Below are 20,326 nucleotides of genomic sequence, written 5' to 3'. Positions count from 1 at the left end.
TATATATGTATATATATATTTTTTTTCTTTTTCAGATTCTTTACTCTTATAGGTTATTACAAAATATTGAGTATAGCTCCCCGTGCTATACAGTAGGTCCTTGTTGGTTATCTGTTTTATTTATAGTAGTGAGTATATGTTAATCCCAAACTCCTAATTTACCCCTCCCCCCCTTTAGTAACCATAAGTTTGTTTTCTGTGTCTGTTTTATATATAAGCTCATTTGTATCATTTTTTTGTTTTCTGTTTTGTATATAAGCTCATTTGTATCGGGTTTTTTTTAGATCCCACATATAAGTGATATCATATGATATTTGTCTTTCTCTGTCTGCCTTACTTCACTTCGTATGATAATCTCCAGGTCCATCCATGTTGCTGCAAATGGCATTATTTCATTCTTTTTTATGTCTGAGTAATACTCCATTGTGTATATGTACCACATCTTCTTTATCCATTCCTCTGTTGATGGACATTTAGGTTGCTTCCATGTCTTGGCTATTGTAAACAGTGCTGCAATGAACAGTGGGGTGCCTGTATCTTTTCTAATTATGGTTTTCTTCAGATATATGCCCAGGAGTGTGATTGCAGGATCACATGGTAGTTCTGTTTTATTTTATTTTTTACCAGAATTTGGTAAAATGCAGATTCTGATTCAATAGAGCTAGAGTGAGGTTCTGCATTTCTAACGAGCTCCCATACATTGCCGATACAGCTGGTCTGCGGAGAAACAAGGACCCAGAACATATTTCTGGATTCTCTTGCTTTTTCATTTGGTAGACAGAAGCCCCATGTTGATATGGCTGTCTGCTCCTAAAGTAGGGGAGATGCTGTTACAGTTGCCCTGCTAGTAGATTTTTATTTCTGAGACAATTCTCAAGTTGAAACTCTGCCTAACCATTTTCTAGACAAAATGCAACTAGATGAGAATCTGTGTGCAAATGCTCCCAGCGACTTAAGTTGAAATTTAGTTGTAAATTGATAGCGACTACAGATGTAATTCCCACGTGTAACCTCAACACCAGAAAAGTGAGAATCTGAGGAACTGGGTGGGAAACGCTTACAGTCCAAAAATACAGAAATGCCAGTGGAGAGGGAGTGGTGAGCAATAGCAGAGTTTCAAAAGAAAAATTATCGAATTCAACCAAAGCTCTGGAGGGTAGGATTTCATGGACCACACTAGTCGAGATGCTTGTAGCCAAACAGACCAAATAAATTAAGGCAATTCTGCGTTGGATTTCACGTTGCATTTCATTGCTATTCTCTCTGGGATATGAAACTAGGAAGAGACATGTCTTTTGCAACACAGTCAACAAGCTTTTTCAAGATTGACCCACCAAACTGCCAATTTTAAACAAAGTTTAAAATCTCTCCAAATGAGATTTTATAGTCATCTCCAGGTGACTGGCAGCAGAACACCTGCTGAAGTACCTGGCTATGGCTTTCAGCTGGCCCAGAATGACACATGGCATTGGACTGAGACCCATCAGTCCAAGTTGTAGTTTTGAAATGGTTCTGTAATAAAATTGTGTGTAGCTGGCCACCCCACTCCCCAGCTTTATGTAGGCACAGTTAGTAAGAGCATGCATAATAACGTTTCTGGAATATATTTTTAAAGGAAACTTGAAATGACATAGAGTCATAATCATTAATAGAACTTGCACTGAGGATGCAGAAGTATAATTATTAAATTTGCATATGCAAAGTGTGATGACGTTTTATGGGACAAATAGCAATACATTATAAATACAAAAAAAATCATTGGCATATACTTCAGCTCTACAGCCATTGCCAATGTTTTGCGGGGGCAGTACTATTTCAGTCTTACAGTTCATTTTAGAGAAATTCTAAATTCATTTAGAGAAGGAGAAAGAGTAGACATTTGCGTAGGAAAATAACTAGACCCACCTAAATGGGAGGGAAGTCCAAAAGGGAGGAGATATCTGTATGCGTATGGATGATTCATTCTGTTGTGCAGTGGAGGCTAACACAACACTGTAAAGCAACCATACTCCAATAAAAATTAATTTTAATAAAAAAAGAAAAATAACTAGACCCTTAAGACTGATTTAATATAAGTGGATGAGGGAAAATGAGGGGTGGCTGAGAGAGGCATCTGGCAAGTAAGAGAAGGCAGTGCTCGTTTCCAAGGAAGAAGAAAAGGGAGGAACATGAACGTCATTTGGTGGATCTAGTGTCAGACCTCAAGTAGGAAATCGGTTGATTCATCCACGTTGTAGGCTGTGTTTCAGACAGGTCATGAAGATAATAAAGGGGTGATGGACTTATGTCAATTCTAGCTGGAAGCAGGACAAATTAGATTGTAAGAAACTTTTGATATGGTCTTGACCTAGGATTGCAGGAAATTACCTTAGAAGAGTCAGACAGCTCCTAGAGAATCCATCCATGGGAGTTTTCAGATTAATGGGTGCAACTGTTAGATCAATAAAAGATACAAAGTTACCATTTGTAAATAAAACCCAAATCTCGTGGAATCCAGGTTGAATATTACTTTGGATAACTGGGTTTTCTTGCACAGTATTGATTCTAATAAACACAAAACAAAAATAGCACACAAAATAGCTGTTATCAAGTTACATCATTGATCTTTTAGTCAATTTATTTATCTTTACAGATTTACCTTACGAACCACCCAGGAGATCAGCCTGGACCAGTCACGGCCACCCCACCCCCCAGTCGAAAGGTACAGTGTTGGTTCCCACTGCCTTGAATCCTCACATCACAAGGCAGTGGGTAACTCTTGATGCAGTAAATGATAATTTCTATAGCCAAACTATGCTTTTTCAACATACATTTGTCCCTTTGGCAACAAAGCGCAACTGATCTTTAAATGCAATGATTCTTTCTCTATTGGCATTATACCTATTTCTATAACAAGAAGAAATGAATGATGTAATGAATGATGTAATGCATTTCTGGACAAATGCACGTCTCATAGGCTGCTTTAGTACAGATTAAATACTGGGTGATTTCCTAATCTTGGCCATGTTTATAGTATTCCTTACTTTATATTTTCCTGGTGGTTTCCCTTTATCTTTTTATTTTAGAGTTGATTCATTTTAAACTGTTTTGTAAACCATCTCAAATTTTTTTTAGTTTTGCAAAAAGTGGGGTAAAAATAAATTTTAAAAATAAGTATATTTAAAAATAAATACTTATTTAAAAATAAGTATTTTTAAAATAATAATACATTTTATAAAAGTGCCCTCGTTTTGCTACCACATTTACATTTGGTTTCATTAGAAAGGAAATTTTTTTCTTACCATGTTTCCTATTATAAGAGTAAGGCTATTATGTTAATTAAGGTAAATGATGGAATGATGATACAACAGCATCAAGGTCTGGTAGCAAATACAAGTTATAACTAATTGTCTCTTTGTTTTTTGGATTTTCAGCTGCTCAGCCATCTCCTTCCACAGTGCCCAAAACTGAAGACCAGCGTCCTCAGCTAGGTATGTTTCACAGAGCATCTTGGTGGCCATAAAAGGAGAAACAGGTTTAGCAGCATCTTTCTAAAATGTGTCACTTTCTAAGTTAAACTAATGTTCCTTCGTCTTCTTTAGGACTGCTCCGTATGTAAACCAGGGACTAAATTATCAGTCTACTCAACTGGGAATGACTTGAGATTTTGCTAAAACATTTCCAAAACCCATGCAATAAATATGGAAAAAACATGCTGAGTGCCCACAGGCAGCTTCTTTGCGGCCTAGCAAGTCTTCGATTTTCACCTTCCAGGTCACATACAGCAACATCAGCGTGTGTGCCAAGTCCAGTGCGGAAACACAGTGGCAGGATGCTGCCACCAGTGTGCTGAGCATCATAGCCCACACGGCCCTGGGCAGAATACATCTGCCCTGTTTAAATCCTGGGATGGAGAGGGTGCTGGGCTAGGTGTTGGGAACCCTGGGCTAAATCTGAGCTCGGCCACCAGCTAGGAGACCTTTACTAAGAAGCATCACTCAGACCCATGTGACATCTTTTCTAATACAGGAAGTGGTGCTGGGGGACTTTGGCGTGGGGGACATTTTCAGCTCTGAAATCTGGAAACACCAGTGGGTCAGCATTATTCCTGGAGCTACATCCTACCTGCTCACAACTATGTCTTTGGGATCTGACTTCTTTTCTTTTTGCTATAGATCCTTATCAGATTCTTGGACCCACAAGTAGCCGCCTTGCAAATCCAGGTGAGATACTGCTGATGATTTTGCTCTTATAAAGTTATCTTTTGGGCAGTAGCTATTTTGAAACTGAACTTGTATAAACAAGAAATCCCTTCCACTGAACAAGCTGAAGTTGTAGGTCTCGCTGGACTATTTGCCTAAGTGGAAAAAAATGGGTCGGGTTATAAATTAAGATTTAGCTTCAGCAAAGAGCATCATTACCTAATCCAAACTGTATCTGTTTCCTAGGGCTGCTCTAACAAGGTACCACAGACTGGGGGTTTAGACATCGACATTTATTGTCTCCCAGTTCTAGAGGACAGAAGTCCAAAATCAAGTGGTCAGAATTATTTCCCTCTGTGGGCCATGAAAGAAGGATCTATTCCAGACCTCTCTCCTTGGCTTATAGCTGGCCGTCTTCTGCCTGTATCTCTTTACCTCTATATGTGTCTGTGTCCAAATTTCCCTTTTTCTAAGGACACCAGTCATATTGGATTAGAGCCCACTCAAATGATATTACTTTAACTTGATTACTTCTCTAAAGACCCTATTTCCAAATAGCGTCACATTCTGAGGTACTGGGCAAATCCAACATATGAATTTGGGGGGAGGGCCACAATTCAACCCATCACACTAGCAGATAAAATAATATCTTAAAAAAAAAGAACCATAATGACAACCACAAGACTTCAAATTTAGGATCATCTTCAATGAATGGTCTATTTCTGAACTCAGGTGCCAGGAGAAAGTAGATTCTTAATTGGCCCATTTGTAACCTGTCCCTTGCCAAGGATTGTCACCTGTCATCACGCTTCAGTGCCAACCAAATTGTTTGATGTGTTTGTATTCAGATCAGAACCAGCTGTGCTGGCATCCACTTCAGAAATTCACAGCATATGCTGTATATTCTCAACAGCAAATTCAGATGCCAAGATGTCATAGGAGTATTGCAAATACAAGCTGGAATGTATATTTTCTAAACATTGAGGCCAAAATGGGGTTAGAAATGGGAAAATTTAGGTTCAATCAGTGTACATCCCCACAGGGAATCTATACTTTTGAAAACATAAAATATCATCATTATTTGGCATCCACATCTTTGACATTAAATTTTGATTAATGTTAACTAATTCAGCAAATATTTTTTAAGCAGCTTAGAAGTGAGAAGGGTCTGTGTTGTTTATTGCCTTGGGCCTAGACCGGGTGCTAAATAATTATTGGTTGAATAAATGAATGCAAGGAGTAACAAGATACCATCCTGGGCCCTCAAGGAGCTTCCATTCCTGTGGAGAAATGCACACAGGTTCACCCCAGCATCCACCTGGTGGCCACGTCTCCGGGGTCTTGGTCCGTCCTCCTACCTATGCTCAGCTTTCTATTTGCAACTGCCTTTATAACCATTCACATAAAAACGATTACTATGTTTTGAGATGATTATTATTAGCCAGGCTTCAGGAAGACTGATTTGGCAGCAATGTTCAGGATAGATTAGAAAGGGGAACAGGACGGAAGCTGGAACACGCTGGGAAAGTTAATACAATAATGTGAAATAACAGTTCAATAGCTTTCCCCCCACCCCTCCCCCATATCATGCCTGGGCAAATGCCTGTCTCAGAACAGCCCTGGGAGGTCATTATCTTCGTCCTACGGAAAAGGAATCAGAGGTCCAGACAAATTAGGTGACTTCTCCTGGGTCACACAGCCCATAAGAAGGGAGGCCAGGTTTGAACCGTGACTCTCTGTCTCCAAAATCTGCTTTTATTGATATTTTCTGGCTCTCCACTGCCACTGAGTGAGCCTGGAAGAGGGAGGTCTTGGAGAATGAGGACCAAGAGAATAGAAAGAAAGGATTTCCTTTCAGTTTAACAACTGTTTTCAATGCTTGGGATGAGGCTGAGGTCAGGGATAAAGAGAAGGAACATGTCAAGCTGCACCAAACAAAACCAAACTGACCCTTTCACCCACACAAATTGGTTAAGTGAAATGTAAGTCTGTGCCCATGTTGTTGCAGTTCAAAGGTGTGGCTTGGTTGGTGGCTTGGGGCCAAAGAGAGTTGCCGGCCCCTAAGCAGAGGGCTTAGTGTCTATTCACGCTGTGCCCAGCAGCCTGGGGTTGCCCACGGGGGATAGAGGGACCTGGAACCGAGCAAGGAGGAGACTGCAGACACATCACTGGCCTGGGAAAATGTCTTGGTACCTAAGAGGTCTGCGGCACTGGCGTTGTAAGCAAAGACTGTGCCCATTGAGCCTGGGGAAAGTGGCAACATCCAACTTTTGACTCAAAGATAAAGATTTCTTTTACTTCGTTTATAATGCATTAGGCCTTCTCTCCATCTCTCCTTAGGCTGTGTGTCAGTTACTTTCATGTGGCCTTTCCCCCTAAAACCAGAATGTCTTATCATTCTATTAATGAGAATGCTTCTTCCTGTTGGATTCTAGTTTCCCAGTCTCTGATAAATAAATCCTTCACCACGTTAAACTGCTGCCTCTCCTCTTTTCACAATGCAAACGTTTTTTAAGCCATTTTAAATGGAAAGATGACATCATATAGTATGAATGCACGAGATGATAACAGCGTCGCAACATCTCTATCCAAAATATGCATTTGGGGTGCACTTTGGACCGTATTTCTTCTGCTGAGAAGAGTGTGTCCCTGCATTATTATGTCCTGGATCAGATATTAGCGACATAGCCCCTTTATATCCCATCAGAATGGCTGACCATTTAATGTGGCTTCTGTGATGAACAGAAATCGCCTTTCCATGGAAGAGCTTTCTTGGGAGCAGGAGTTCAGTAGCTCCCTCGGTGCTCCCTGGATAGTTGCTAATGGTGGGCATGAAAGTGTAACCTGCTTCATGCGGAACCAGAGACCAGTTTTAGGGATGTTTTGCCATTGGTTAGGAGGTGGGAGTGTCCAGTCTTCTACTGGGAACCCACCAAGCTCCAGGCGCAGAGAAGGACTGGAGGAGACTGCAGAGGTGTGTGTAGAAACCAGGCCCAAGAGCAGTGCTGTTGTGCAGTGATTCAGCACCAAGGCCTAGAATCTGGGTTCCAACCCTTGCTGACCTTGGGCAAGATAAGTCACTCTACCTCCTTGGGCTCTAATTCCTCACCCCTGCAATGGGCTATCACATGATTCTGGGGGGAGGGGTATTAAATAAACACGTGGAAAAGGTTCAGAATGATGCCTGGTACCAGTCAGCATTCAGGGATGCTGGCCAGCCCTGAGAATACCACCATTCCCAGCTTTTGCCTGGCCAGCATGGGATTTTTGGGGGGAAGGTGGTGGTTTTCCTTTGGCATCTCCTGGCTCTAGGCAAGGGATGTACCTTTCTCTTTTTTTTTTTTTTGGCGGTACGCAGGCGGGCGTCTCACTGTTGTGGCCTCTCCCGTTGCGGAGCACAGGCTCCGGACGCGCAGGCTCAGCGGCCATGGCTCACGGGCCCAGCCGCTCCGCAGCATATGGGATCTTCCCGGACCGGGGCACGAACCTGCGTCCCCTGCATCGGCAGGTGGACCCTCAACCACTGCGCCACCAGGGAAGCCCAGGATGTACCTTTCTTTAAGCCCTGGTTTCCAGCTCCAACAAACCATGATAAGTTCTTTTTTTTTTTTTTGGCGGTACGCAGGCGGGCGTCTCACTGTTGTGGCCTCTCCCGTTGCGGAGCACAGGCTCCGGACGCGCAGGCTCAGCGGCCATGGCTCACGGGCCCAGCCGCTCCGCAGCATATGGGATCTTCCCGGACCGGGGCACGAACCTGCGTCCCCTGCATCGGCAGGTGGACCCTCAACCACTGCGCCACCAGGGAAGCCCAGGATGTACCTTTCTTTAAGCCCTGGTTTCCAGCTCCAACAAACCATGATAAGAGCACTTATGTACCGAATTCACCCTCATAGTGGTCCTGCAAGATAGTACTACCATCTTGATAGTATTACCATCACCTACATTTTGCAGACAAGGACATTGAGGCACAGAGAGCCAGGTGAGCAGAGCCAGGATTCAGCTGCGACAGTGCCAACTCCAAAGGGGTGCTTCCGGCCACCATACTGCCCTGCCCCTCCCACCCCCGCAACAAACCCTGTCTGAGCCACAGACAAAGCCTTCCGTCTGAGACACATGCCTGCTGCCTTAATCCCGATGCACTGGGGGGTCCAGGCTGTGCACGTAGGATTTTCTGCAGCACCTCCAGCTACTGTAGAAAGTAGCCCAAGTGATTGCCACTGTGGTGCTTGCTGCTTTAAAGACCCTCTCTGCTTTATTTACTGCTCTGTTCCTCCATCAGCTGGCTGCTGAGTGCCCTGCTTGGGGACACCCCTCCTACTTGACCCACAGCTGCTGACTCACCCCCAGCTGTGCTTTTCTCTGTGGTTTATAAACCGTTTAGATGTTTTGCCCTTTTTTGCTCAGGCTGTACCTCTTCACTAGTATGTTTCTCTTCTTTTCTTTTAATTGCATTTGGAGAACACTTTCTTCCCCAGAATTAAAGGATTGCCTTCTGTCTTCTTTGAAGCCATGCCCCATGCCCCTTCACCCCACTGGACTCTCCTGTAGGTGGGCAGCCAACATCTTTGGGTCCCCCCCCACCTCCTGGTCCTGCCTTTTTAGTTAATTACCTTGGACAAAACTAGGGCAAAAGTAGCTACTCCTTACTGATGTTCCAAAGGTGGTTATCAGGATAGAGAGAGAAAATAGATACGAAGAGTTTTTCTGAAGAAGGTAATTCTTGAGGTGCAGGTGCTGAGGCTGTTTGGGTGCAAGGTCCGGTCTTATAAGAGCATCTCCTTTTACTTGTTGGTTTGGCCAGTGGAATACCCAAGCTACTCTTAGGCTTCCAAATCTTAGGCATTCGTGTTCTGGAATCCCTATTCTATATTCTAAAATGCACCTTCAGTGCACAGTAAGTGTTATTGTTTCGACAGTAAACGAAGCATTTAATAAATTGCTTTTGAAATTCGTGGCCACAAGTAACTCGTTTAATGTACCACTGACTATAACTTCTCAGCAAACATTGTGCCCCCTTGAGGATTCTCGAACAGCGAGAAAATCTGCTGTAGACTGTGAACGCAGTGGATTTTGTTATATTAAATTTAGCAAGTAATGAGCTTGACATAATGTTACATTTTATAACATCTACTTAAACATTAATTGATTTGCATTTATGGTTTTGTTCTCAGGTTCGGAAGCTGATGAGTTTTGTTTAGAGGTGTCTTATTCCCATAGACTCTTGAAATGCTCAGAGGCCCAAACACTGTGTACAAGGGCTGATGGGTAAAATCGTCTAGGGAGAAATTCCTCATCCATCCTTTGAACTTTGAGTTTCTAGTCATGAATTTAGTTCCCTGACTTACTAGTTCTTCAGAAACAGGAGAGATGGGAAAACACTTTTGTACACTGGTTCTCTCCTATACATGTTTATAAAGGAAGTGGGTGAGGGACAAATTCCCAAGAGGCAATACCAAGGTTTGAATAGATACCAAGTATAAGTTTGACTGTTTAGGAAGATCTGTGTATTTATACAAAATCTGTGGGATTGTTCTCTGTATGGGAGGAGGTTGACAGTGAATATTTATTTTCAAACAACTCTATGTGTTTATATTGAAACATATGTTACACTGTTAAATCAAAAATCTATGTTTTTCCCTATTCCCAGGTCATATATGGAATTTTTTTCAAGTAGTAATCCTTTGGTTACAATATATATACTAAAACCATATGGTTTTCTCAAACTATTCTTTGTATTTTTTAAATGCATATTAATGAAATGTTGGGGGCAAGAAAACTTGATTGAGAACAGTTTGAATATGTGGTCCCGAAAAAGCAAAGGCTTCCATTGCGATGAACTACAAGCTGTTAATACATTTCAAATGTGTTGCTAGACTGAAAATGCTAATTTTCCAGAACAAATTCAGAAAAGGCTGACCTTTCTCGTGATGCTGTTTTACGGATAAATTCACAAACATATCCATTTCCATGTAGCCAACATGGAAACAAAGATTTATGAGTTGGACAATTTATATAGTGAGCTAGTGGGGAGGAGTTAGAGAAAACACGTCTATAATTGGGTTTTACATTTCATCAATTCCCTGAATAGTCAACAGTTCCTTTAATGATTTTATCATATCTACTGATATTAATTGATAGTATAATACAAGATAATCTTTTTGGTAATAAGCCCAAGGCAGTGCTTGGGAGTTTGGGAGGAAAGACCTGCCTCATGTATCCATTTTCAAAGCTTCTAAAATCTGCTTAAAGCATCTTAGCTTCTCCTGGTACTCAGGATCAGATACTCCCAGTACTTCGCCTCTCCTGGTACTCCTGGTATGACTGTTGATATTTGCATGTTTCTCTCTTTTAGGGAACCATCAATCGTCTTAAAGTATTGTAGCATAGAGTCTAGAATGGTGTGCCTGGATTTTTCTCTGAATTTAATAAAACCTAAAAGCCACATCTATAGGTGTCCAATGGGATCAAGAGAGTTCTGTGTCCACCCAGTCAAATGAGGTCTCATTGACTCTGTTGGAAGCCCCAAGAGGGCTTGCAATCACTCATTGTTACAGTTTTTTCTTTTGGAAACTCTGCTTAGCACAATTGGCATTGCAACGCAGGGACAACACATGGATTTCCGTTAAGATGCATTTACCTAAATACTGGAAATGGGTGATCTGGTTTGAAACAGAGCCAACTTTTTTCTAAACTTCCTCATTTTGAGTGGGTTAATTCTGTTCTAGGAAAAGTTTTGACAGAATGGCTTTCTGCATGCCAGCCAAATGTTATGTTAGAAATAACGGTGTTTACTTCCATTCTCGATTTTTTTCCATAAACTTTTTGAAGTTCATTTCCTAAATCTGACTTTTATTATTTTACTTGACCTAGCCAATATAAATGGTATTAAGTCATTATTGCCAGCCACATAACAGCACTTTCTGCCTCGCAAAAGAGGAAAAGTAAGCCCTTGCACCCCCAAAACACAAAGTTGGCTTGGCTATTCTTCTAAGGAAGTCAGAAATGGATGGAACAAACCTGAACTCTGAACTCTAGGAACTCTTTGCATTTCCAGGAAGGACCTGGATCTTTAGATCAGCCTGGTAGTCACCAAGGATCATCATCTTAGGTCAGCTTCCTTAGACACAGAGCTTGGGCTAAGGGTACTTGTGCAAGTGATTAATTAAGGGTATTTCTCAGGAGAGAGGGAGTGAGGACGCAGGATTGGACAGGGGAAAGTGAAGGAAGCTTGTGGACTTAGCTGGAGCCCGGCTTTTGTCTGATCCCATGCAGAGCCCGGGGCATGGCCAGCATCACAGAATTGGTCCCTCTTCGAGGCAAGGGGGCCGGCCTCTGGTACCCTGTGTCAGTCCATCAGGCTGTGGGCTACCTGGGGGTGGATGAAGCAGCGCCTCTTCAGCCAAGGGCAGTTCTCTGGAGACAAGCAGGGGCATCTGGGGGACAAGAGTAGCCAATACCCCAGCCGCTGACGGATGGGCACACAGCCTGGTAAAGGAAGTCTGGGTGGGACGCCACAGCCCCCTCTTCTGTCATTGAAGAAAGAACCCCTTTAGCTCAGATCCTGTTCTCACTGGGGTTTTCTTTTCTTTTCCCACCTCATCAGGGAGTGGGCAGATCCAGCTGTGGCAGTTTCTCCTGGAGCTCCTGTCAGACAGCTCGAACTCCAACTGCATCACCTGGGAAGGCACCAACGGGGAGTTCAAGATGACAGATCCAGATGAGGTGGCCCGGCGCTGGGGAGAACGGAAAAGCAAACCCAACATGAACTATGATAAACTCAGCCGGGCCCTCCGTTACTACTATGATAAAAACATCATGACCAAAGTCCATGGGAAGCGCTACGCCTACAAGTTTGACTTCCACGGGATCGCCCAGGCCCTGCAGCCCCACCCTCCAGAGTCCTCCCTGTACAAGTACCCCTCGGACCTCCCTTACATGGGCTCCTATCACACCCACCCGCAGAAGATGAACTTTGTGGCCCCCCACCCTCCAGCCCTCCCCGTGACATCGTCCAGTTTTTTTGCTGCCCCAAACCCATACTGGAATTCACCAACAGGAGGGATCTACCCTAACACTAGGCTCCCAGCCAGCCATATGCCTTCGCATCTGGGCACTTACTACTAAAGACCCGAGAGAGGCCTTTCCCAGCAACATGCAACCGCCAACCAATTGCCACAAGCTCTATCGGAGACCATGAATCAGAAGTGCCTCAAGAGGAATGAAAAAGCTTGACTGGGGCTGAGGGGGAGGAAGCCAGGGAAGAGATCCAGAGACTCTTAGTGGGAGGGAATTACTAAAATATTACTACAGAGATAAAGAGGATGCTACAAATGTAATGTACGTGGACAGATCATCTGTGGACCAACCTTGTGAAAGGCATTGTAAGTAGAAGCATGAAGTCATGAGGACAAAGTGCCAAAGAAAATGTTCTGAAGAAGTGTGTAAACCTTAGAGTAGCCTTTGGGATCCTGTTCATGCATTAAACTGGGATTAAACTCAAGCAATAGAGATAACACAGTCTGGACCTAACATGCCATTTCTAATGTCATTTGAAGGAAAAAAAAAACCTACCTGTATTTAAAAAGAGAAACATATCAACGCAGAAGAAAAAGAAAAGAGACTGTGGCTCATCGATAGACATTGATAGGGAACTCATCAGCACTTGCAGTTTTGGGCGAAATCCGATTCATTCCATTTGATGGAGAGCGGTCAGCTCTCTCCAACTGTGAAGACAACCCAAAGCTTCCAACTCCTTTATGATAGGACAGGAGCTCTGAGCCGAAGGGAGGGACTGAGAACGTGTCTGGAGGGTAAGCGTGTGGGTGTAGACAGATGAGGTGGGAGAGGAAGAAGCAGAAGAGGAGGCAAGGACTGGGAAAGAAACTTCTCGAGCAGTAAAGACTGGACTTAGGACGGTGTCAGTCCTGCAGAGAATTGAGTCATGGAGACTTGCGGTTCCATACGGTCAGTGTCGTACCAAATCCAGTGTTACGAGGAAGGACACAGCGTCACGGAGGCAGGGCAAGTAGTAGAATTCAGAAACAAAGTCATGCATCTCTCTTTTTGTTTGTTTATCAAAAGAAAAATTGTAACTGGAATTGTCTGATATTTAAAAGAAACATTCAGGACCTCATCCTTAGGTGAGGGCCCTGCTCTCCACAGGGTCAGGTAAGAGCTAGCCTTCTGGGCTACTGCGATCCGAAATCACCTAGGCATCAGGGCGAGGCGGGCTCCAGGTTTCCTTTTGAGTCGCGAACGCTGTGCGTTTGTCAGAATGAAGTATACAAGTCAGTGGTTTTTTTTTTTTTTCTTTTTATATAATAATTATATAACTTATGCATTTATACACTACGAGTTGATCTCGGCCAGCCAAAGATACATGACAAAAGGGACAATCAATGATCTAATGTGGCCTTGAACTTTAACTCTGTATGCTTAATGTTTACAATATGAAGTTATTAGTTCTTAGAATGCAGAATGTATGTAATAAAATAAGCTTGGCCTAGCATGGCAAATCAGATTTACACAGGAGTCTGCAATTGCACTTTTTTAGTGACTAAAGTTGCCTTTTAGAAACTTGTGCTACAAGGGGTGGGTTTTGTGTTAGAATTCTCCTTTGTCCAGGAACTCGTGCAAGGGAGAACCAAGCAAATGGCACGCTTGGCACGCAAACAGTGGCGGCCTCTCCGGGGCCTTGTTGCCAGCTGGAGCCGTCCGGAGCAGAAGGACTAAAGGTTTTCACCTGGGAGCCTCCAGATTTAGACCCAGAGTGGAGAGAGGCCTCTAAAGCTGGGGTTGTAATTGAGAAATTCCAGATCCTCACCTAGTCACGAATCACCCTTAATTCCTGCTATAAAGCATTCATTGAATGGCAAACAAGCTATTGCTCTCAATGTAAACTCTATTATTGTTGGTAAATAAAGCATCACAGATAGCAGCAATGTCTCACTTTAACGAGACAAGGGACAGCTTCTAAATTTGCCATTTGGCTTCTCCATCAGAGGCTCTCACCCGGTAGACTGTGGCCTTGACCTTCCCACACCAGGATAATCTGGGTACCCTGGTTTGGGATTCACCAACCCTGAGCCTGACAGATGATCAGACACTGTTTATTTCTCTGATCCAAAGTCAATTCCCCTTGACATCCTTTCTCTCCTATGTGCCACAAAGGATGCTGGCCTTGGCCAAGGTGAAGGCAGCTCGAGAGCTGGGGTGCAAGGCCCTGTGAGAGGGGGCGAGCCTGGGCAGCTCCCTAGCCTGAGTCAGTTTCTGAACTGGCCCATCTCCTGGCTGTCTGGGGGCTTGTTTTGCACTCTGTAATCCTCTTGCGATGATTAAATGACGTTGCCAAACCTCTGTGCTCTGGATCTCTTGGCAGTGGTCTCTAAAGCTGGTAGGATCCGATTACCAAAGCTGCAGACACTCGGCATTACTTGGATTAAAAGAAGTCCAACTATCCATCAATTACAGCAGCTTGGGAAGGGCCCGCAAAGTGCCTGTATCTCCTTAGGGAAGACATAAATAAGTAAAAGCATAAACGCTGGCAGCTGGGGTGACCCACACTGTTTTAATGGGAAAGATCAGTCATTTTTATTTTGCAGTGCAAAGTTGAAGCACACCTACATTCTGCATATAAGTAGACATTTACTCGGATAATCACTCAGTTCCCCTCTTTCAGGATTGTATCATGAACAAAGTAATAAAAACAAGGCGTAATTCTCATTTTCAATTTTAACAGCTGTTTTCAGTTAGGGTCCCACCTCACCCTGCCATCCAGATTATTAGCAAACTTTATGACAAGCATGAGCAACGGGGATTATTTTGGATAACGTGATAATGCTGAGTTCTCCCAAATAAATAATTATTCAGTTATGTCTCAAAATAGCGTTCACGCTCTGCTCCTGCAGAATCAAATTCCAGAGCAGTCTCCAGTTCGTATTCATAGTGGCATCAAGAACCTTCTCCTCTCTGCTTTTCCCATCTCTCGGTTTGCCCTGATGTACACTCAAGATCCCTGCAGAATCTCCCTTCTGCTGGCAAGAGATGGGCCCTCTTCTTGTTTTAAATAGTCTTTTGGGATTTGTACATGGTGGAATCTCTGCGGATTCCCAAATCTCAGTCAAGACTTCATTTTTGCTCCCAGTTTGATGTCCTTGCTATGTCTCAGAGGGGTTCATGATGAAGCAACTTGTCAGGACTGGTGCAGGTAGAGGACTTTCTGCTCCTCCAAAACACCTCTTCGCTGCTGCAGCCCCTGCCACCTGGGAACAAGGGTCTGGAGGGGCATGCCATGGATGCAAGATGCTGTAGGGACCACTGACACCTGGGATGTGGGGTGGTGATGGCAAATAGGGAAAACGTGGAGATCCCGCAAGCCCCCCCGGATTGACCTGTAACCTATCTTCCATCATGCCACCCAAATAGACGTTCTTGGATGACTACTTGAAGAATGAAAAGGATTTTGGACTGCTCAAAGGTATATCACGTTCCATTCCTTCTTTTTATCTTAACCTTGGTTTAAAAAAATCTTGGTGAAATGTTTTCATGTCAAATGGGAAAAAGGTTGGCTATAGAAATCAAATACTAAAAATAACTGGAACCTCTTCATCTCTCATAGAGCAGTGGTGCTCAAAGTGGGGTCCCAGGGCCAGCAGCAGCCTCACCTGGGAACTTGTTAAATATGCAAATTCTCAGGCCCCACCCCAGACCTGCTGAATTGGAAACCCTGGAGGGTGGGGCTTAGCCATCAGATCTAACACACCTTACAGGTGATTTGGAAGCATGTTGCGGTTTGCGAACCACTGCAGCAGAGGAAAAGATAATCTTTGTGTGTGGAATATTCAGTGTGAAATCTCCATCCCATAACATTTTCTTCTGTGGCCATATGAAAATCAACCATCAGGGAAGCCAGTTTACTCTGGAAGTGTCATCCTGAGTTCCGCTCCCTCTGAACAACCCTCCTCCCTACTGTTAACTCGCCTACACGTGTATTAGTTATCTACTGCTGACTAACAAATTACCGCAAACTCAGCAGTTTGAAACAACACACATCTATTATCTTACAGTTTCTGTGGGTCAGGAGTGCAGGCACAACTTAGCTGGGTCTTCTGTTCAGGGTCTCTCCAGGCTGAAATCAAGGAATCAGCCAGGACTGTGATTTTCTCTGAGGATGGGGTCCTTTTCCGAGCTCACTGGTTGTTGGCAGAATTTAGTTCCTGTGGTTGTAGGACTGAAGTCTTATTTCCTTACTGGCCATCACCAGGGACCACTCTCAAGTCTTAGAGACCACTTGAGGTCCTTGCTGTGTGGCCCTCTCAACAACAAGGAAGTTGCTTCTTCAAGGCCAGCAGGAGAACCTCTCTCATTTCAAATTTCTCTGACTTCTTTTAAGTGCTCACCTGACTAGGTCAGGCCCACCCAGGAGAATCTCCTTTTTTATTAACTCAAAGTCTGCTGATTAGGGGCCTTATTTATATCTGCAAGATTCCTTTTGCCATAGAATGTAACCTAATCATGGGAGTGATAAGCCATCATGTTCACAGGTCCTGTTCATACTCAAGTAGAGAGGATTCTGTAGGGCATGTACACCAGGGGTCGGGAATCTTAGAGACCATCTTAGAATTCTGCTTAACACCATAGATATACTACCTGTCTTCTAGCATTTTCTAAAATCCTTTGGCCAATCAAAACTTTTTAATGCACATTCCTGCAAAGGCCAGGCTCGACTCAGCAGCACTGATGACCTGGGCTCCATGGCTGCCTCTCCCACTGGCAATGTGGACTTCTTTGAACAAGTCTATGGGTCTTAATCTGACCAATCTGAAAACCTTTATGCTGAAAATGTAAGGGCTTATGCTAACTTCTTCATAGTATTTACATATTCTTTTGATTCTATTGAAAAAGCAGCCAAACTTCATTCTATATAGAAATCACTGTGCAAACTCTTCTAACTTATAACTTTTATTTTAAATTAATTTTATGAAGTGAAATGGCTCCATTCATTTTCTCATAAAAAGTTTTGACAATATATTATTTTGTCAAGGCAAACCTTAATATTACTTGATTATCATTTGTGTCAGAACGTGTTGGCTTACAGACTTATGTAGGAAGCATGTTAAATGTAAGACCTTTATGAAAAAAAGAAATAGCAAGTTTTTCATGACTCATAGATACACATAGCATGTTCCCTAAAGAAAATAATACACAAATGGTAACCAGGATTTTATTCTGAGAGGACTTCATAAAACAGTTTTGAGATTTTGCAAGGTCATAACTGGTTGAGCACAGCCAAAGAGTACTGATTAAAAGATCAATACCCATCTGGAAGAGAGGTCCCGGGGACAGACTCCAGGCCTCTGCCCTTGACCTTACTCATTTATACCTCACTAGGGTGAAGATATAGGAGGTACACCAAAGACAACTTCAGATGCTGTGGGCTGAAAGGAAGATAGGTTACATGACAGTTTCAGGATCGGAAAGAGCAGCCTAAAGGGATGGGCCAAGTTTTCCAGGCTTACTGGAGCTTAATGATGTTAGGAGCTGCATCACATTCAAAGCACCTGAGAGTGGGACTGAGCAAAAGCACATGTGAAAAGCACATCAGGGTTTTGGAGATGATGACAGTGATGTGTGGAGTATACAGTATTAATGAGCTAAGAGGCAGGGGCAGACACTGAACTGAGCCCTTCAGATGCGTTTTCTCATTACTCCTTCCAGATGTCCTAATGAAACCAGCTAAAAATAAAAAATCCTGACACAGATTAAACAGTTTATCCAGCGCACCCAAGGTAAGATGGTGAACTAATGCTTTTCCCAGTACTGACTCTCAAACCTCTATTCTTTTTTTATTATTAATTTTTATTGGAGCATAGTTGCTTTACAATGTTGTGTTAGTTTCTGCCGTGCAGCAAAGTGAATCAGCTATACATATACATATACCCCCTCTTTTTTGGATTTCCTTCCCATTTAGGTCACCACAGAGCATTGAGTAGAGTTCTCTGTGCTATACAGTAGATTCTCATTAGTTATCTATTTTATACCTAGTATCAGTAGTCCAAACTTCTATCCTTAATCTTAAGCTATGTTGCCTCATGTTGACAGGATATGGGAAAGTGACATGACTACCCTAATGTAGGTTGCATTTTTTAAAAAAGATTGTGAAAGAGAACTTGCGTATGCTGTTTTGAACTGATTCCAACATCAATTCTGGACATAACCTTGCACAGGTACATAGGCCAGCTACAGCAAGCCTAATAGAGATGAGAGAGGGATGAGGGAACCCAAGATTATGGCATGGAAGAATAGCTGAAGGGACTGTCCAGTATACTGGAAGCAGGATTACATTTATGGCCCATCAGTCCAGGACCCAGTGTGGTGAATGGAAGTATTAAGCTGTCAGTAAATGTCTTCGGCTGTGAATATAAATGAACATGCAGAAAAGTAACTTCTGGAGCATAGCTGGACCCAGTATGGATGCCCATTGGCCAGACTCAAGAAGAACTTTCTAACAGAGGAGCTTCATATGGAACGGCCAACCCTTTGCCCAGCAGTTGTTGGACGTGGGTGCTCAAGTATAGACCATGTGATTAATCACCGGATATTTAGCAGCATTCGGTAGGTGGACTACTTGGCTGTTTAGGTCTTTTCCAGTCCTGCGGAATTCAGGTTCTGCAAAATGATGAAATGTCATATATATATGTTCCTGGAAGATCAGGGAAAAGGGTCTGAAATGCATGACAGCTTGGAAGTCTCACTGTTGGTCAGTATCACTTAGTCCCAAGGGCAGGAGCACAGTTGGGGATTAAACATTATGTAGACATTAGAATCCCCCAAATTTGCTTGTTCTGTGGCTTTATGTCTCCAGATTGATTTGAGCCCAGTTTGCTTGGAGGTTAAAATGTACATATCCGTTCAGCACCACAGGGACCTGGTGAATGGGGAGAGGCAGCCGCCTGGTAGGACCGCTGAAGTTTCCCTCCACATTTTCTCACTTAACAGGAAGACCGCCCCCTGCCACACTCTTGCATAAAGGCACACATCGTGGGGTTGTTGGTCCCAGCCTGCTCAGCATTAGTCATGGCTCAGCTAAAAGAGTGTAGGGCAGCCCCAGGGAGCCTCAACCCAGCTTCAGACTGAAACCATTTCCACCTCCCAGCAGGCATCGGAGGCTGGGAGACAAGGCTGGCTTTCCACTTAAGATGCTAAGGAAGGGATGGGAGCCGAGGTTAAATATGCAAGAAAGAATTTGGGCTAGAAGTGATGAAGCCATTTGGTAAGATCTCTTGACTAGAAGGCCAGGATATTCCAAGAAGCTGGCAGAAGTTGAGCAGAGTATGGAGCAACCTGCCTTCTTCAGAGAGGGTGATACCCAGGGAGAGGACAACCCTAATAGATTTCTGGGAGGGTGAGTCCTGTCTCTTCCTGTAGGAGACACCGGAAGGGGTGGGGACAAAGCAAGAGTAACTGTGGGGAAAGCCCTCTCCACAGAAACGTGCGTCTTGTGGGGAATAGTGGGACCCATTGTAATGCTAACGTAACCAATTGTACAAAATAACAAAAGTCAACAAAGACAGTACAAAAAGGACAATCAATCACACTTAATGAACGTGAGATGCAAAGATATTAAACAAAATATTAGCTAATAGAATTCAGCCATGTATAACAAAGCACTTACATTATAACCAGGTTGGACTTATCAAAATAATGCAAAGTTGGGTTAATATTGGACAATCAATTAATGTAACTCCCACATGAGTACATTATGAGTAAAACATGATCATCTGAGAGACACAGAAAATTTGCTTAATATAATCAAACAGGTATATATTGCTATTCCCAAATTAAGAATAGAATGTGACTTCTTTAACCTGTTAAAGTTCATCTATAGAAACATACAGCAAATGTCAGACTTAAAGATTTAAAATTGAAACATTTACTTTGTCAAGAATAAGACAAAGATGTTTACTAGTACCATTTATATTCCACATAATCTTAGAAGTTCTCACCAGAACACTAAGGCAAGAAAAAAAGTCATAAAAATTTTAAGTATTGGAAAGAAAAAAAACCCAATATTTCATTAATCACAAAAAATATGACTGTTTATGTAGAAAATCCAAATTAATCCTTAGGTTAATTTTTTGAATTTA

The 20,326-nt window shown here is 43.0% G+C and overlaps 1 protein-coding gene across 6 annotated transcripts in view; it reads left to right on the top strand.

Annotated features, from left to right (window-relative positions):
• Window positions 1-13,707, top strand: part of ERG (ETS transcription factor ERG) — a 184,302-nt gene extending 170,595 nt beyond the window's left edge. For all 6 annotated transcript variants that reach the window (XM_024758273.1, XM_024758269.1, XM_024758271.1 and 3 more), the window contains 4 exons: window positions 2,633-2,701; window positions 3,414-3,470; window positions 4,155-4,202; window positions 11,785-13,707. In XM_024758273.1, the coding sequence (XP_024614041.1) occupies window positions 2,633-2,701; window positions 3,414-3,470; window positions 4,155-4,202; window positions 11,785-12,305 (695 nt within the window). In that variant the 3' untranslated portion in view covers window positions 12,306-13,707. The remainder of the gene's footprint in view (window positions 1-2,632; window positions 2,702-3,413; window positions 3,471-4,154; window positions 4,203-11,784) is intronic.
• The last annotated feature ends 6,619 nt before the right edge of the window (window positions 13,708-20,326 follow it).

The sequence above is a fragment of the Neophocaena asiaeorientalis genome, unplaced genomic scaffold (genome assembly GCF_003031525.2).
Source record: "Neophocaena asiaeorientalis asiaeorientalis breed wild unplaced genomic scaffold, Neophocaena_asiaeorientalis_V1.1 scaffold45, whole genome shotgun sequence".
NCBI classification, from domain to species: Eukaryota; Metazoa; Chordata; class Mammalia; order Artiodactyla; family Phocoenidae; genus Neophocaena; species Neophocaena asiaeorientalis.
This window is presented reverse-complemented; position numbering and strand designations above follow the sequence as displayed.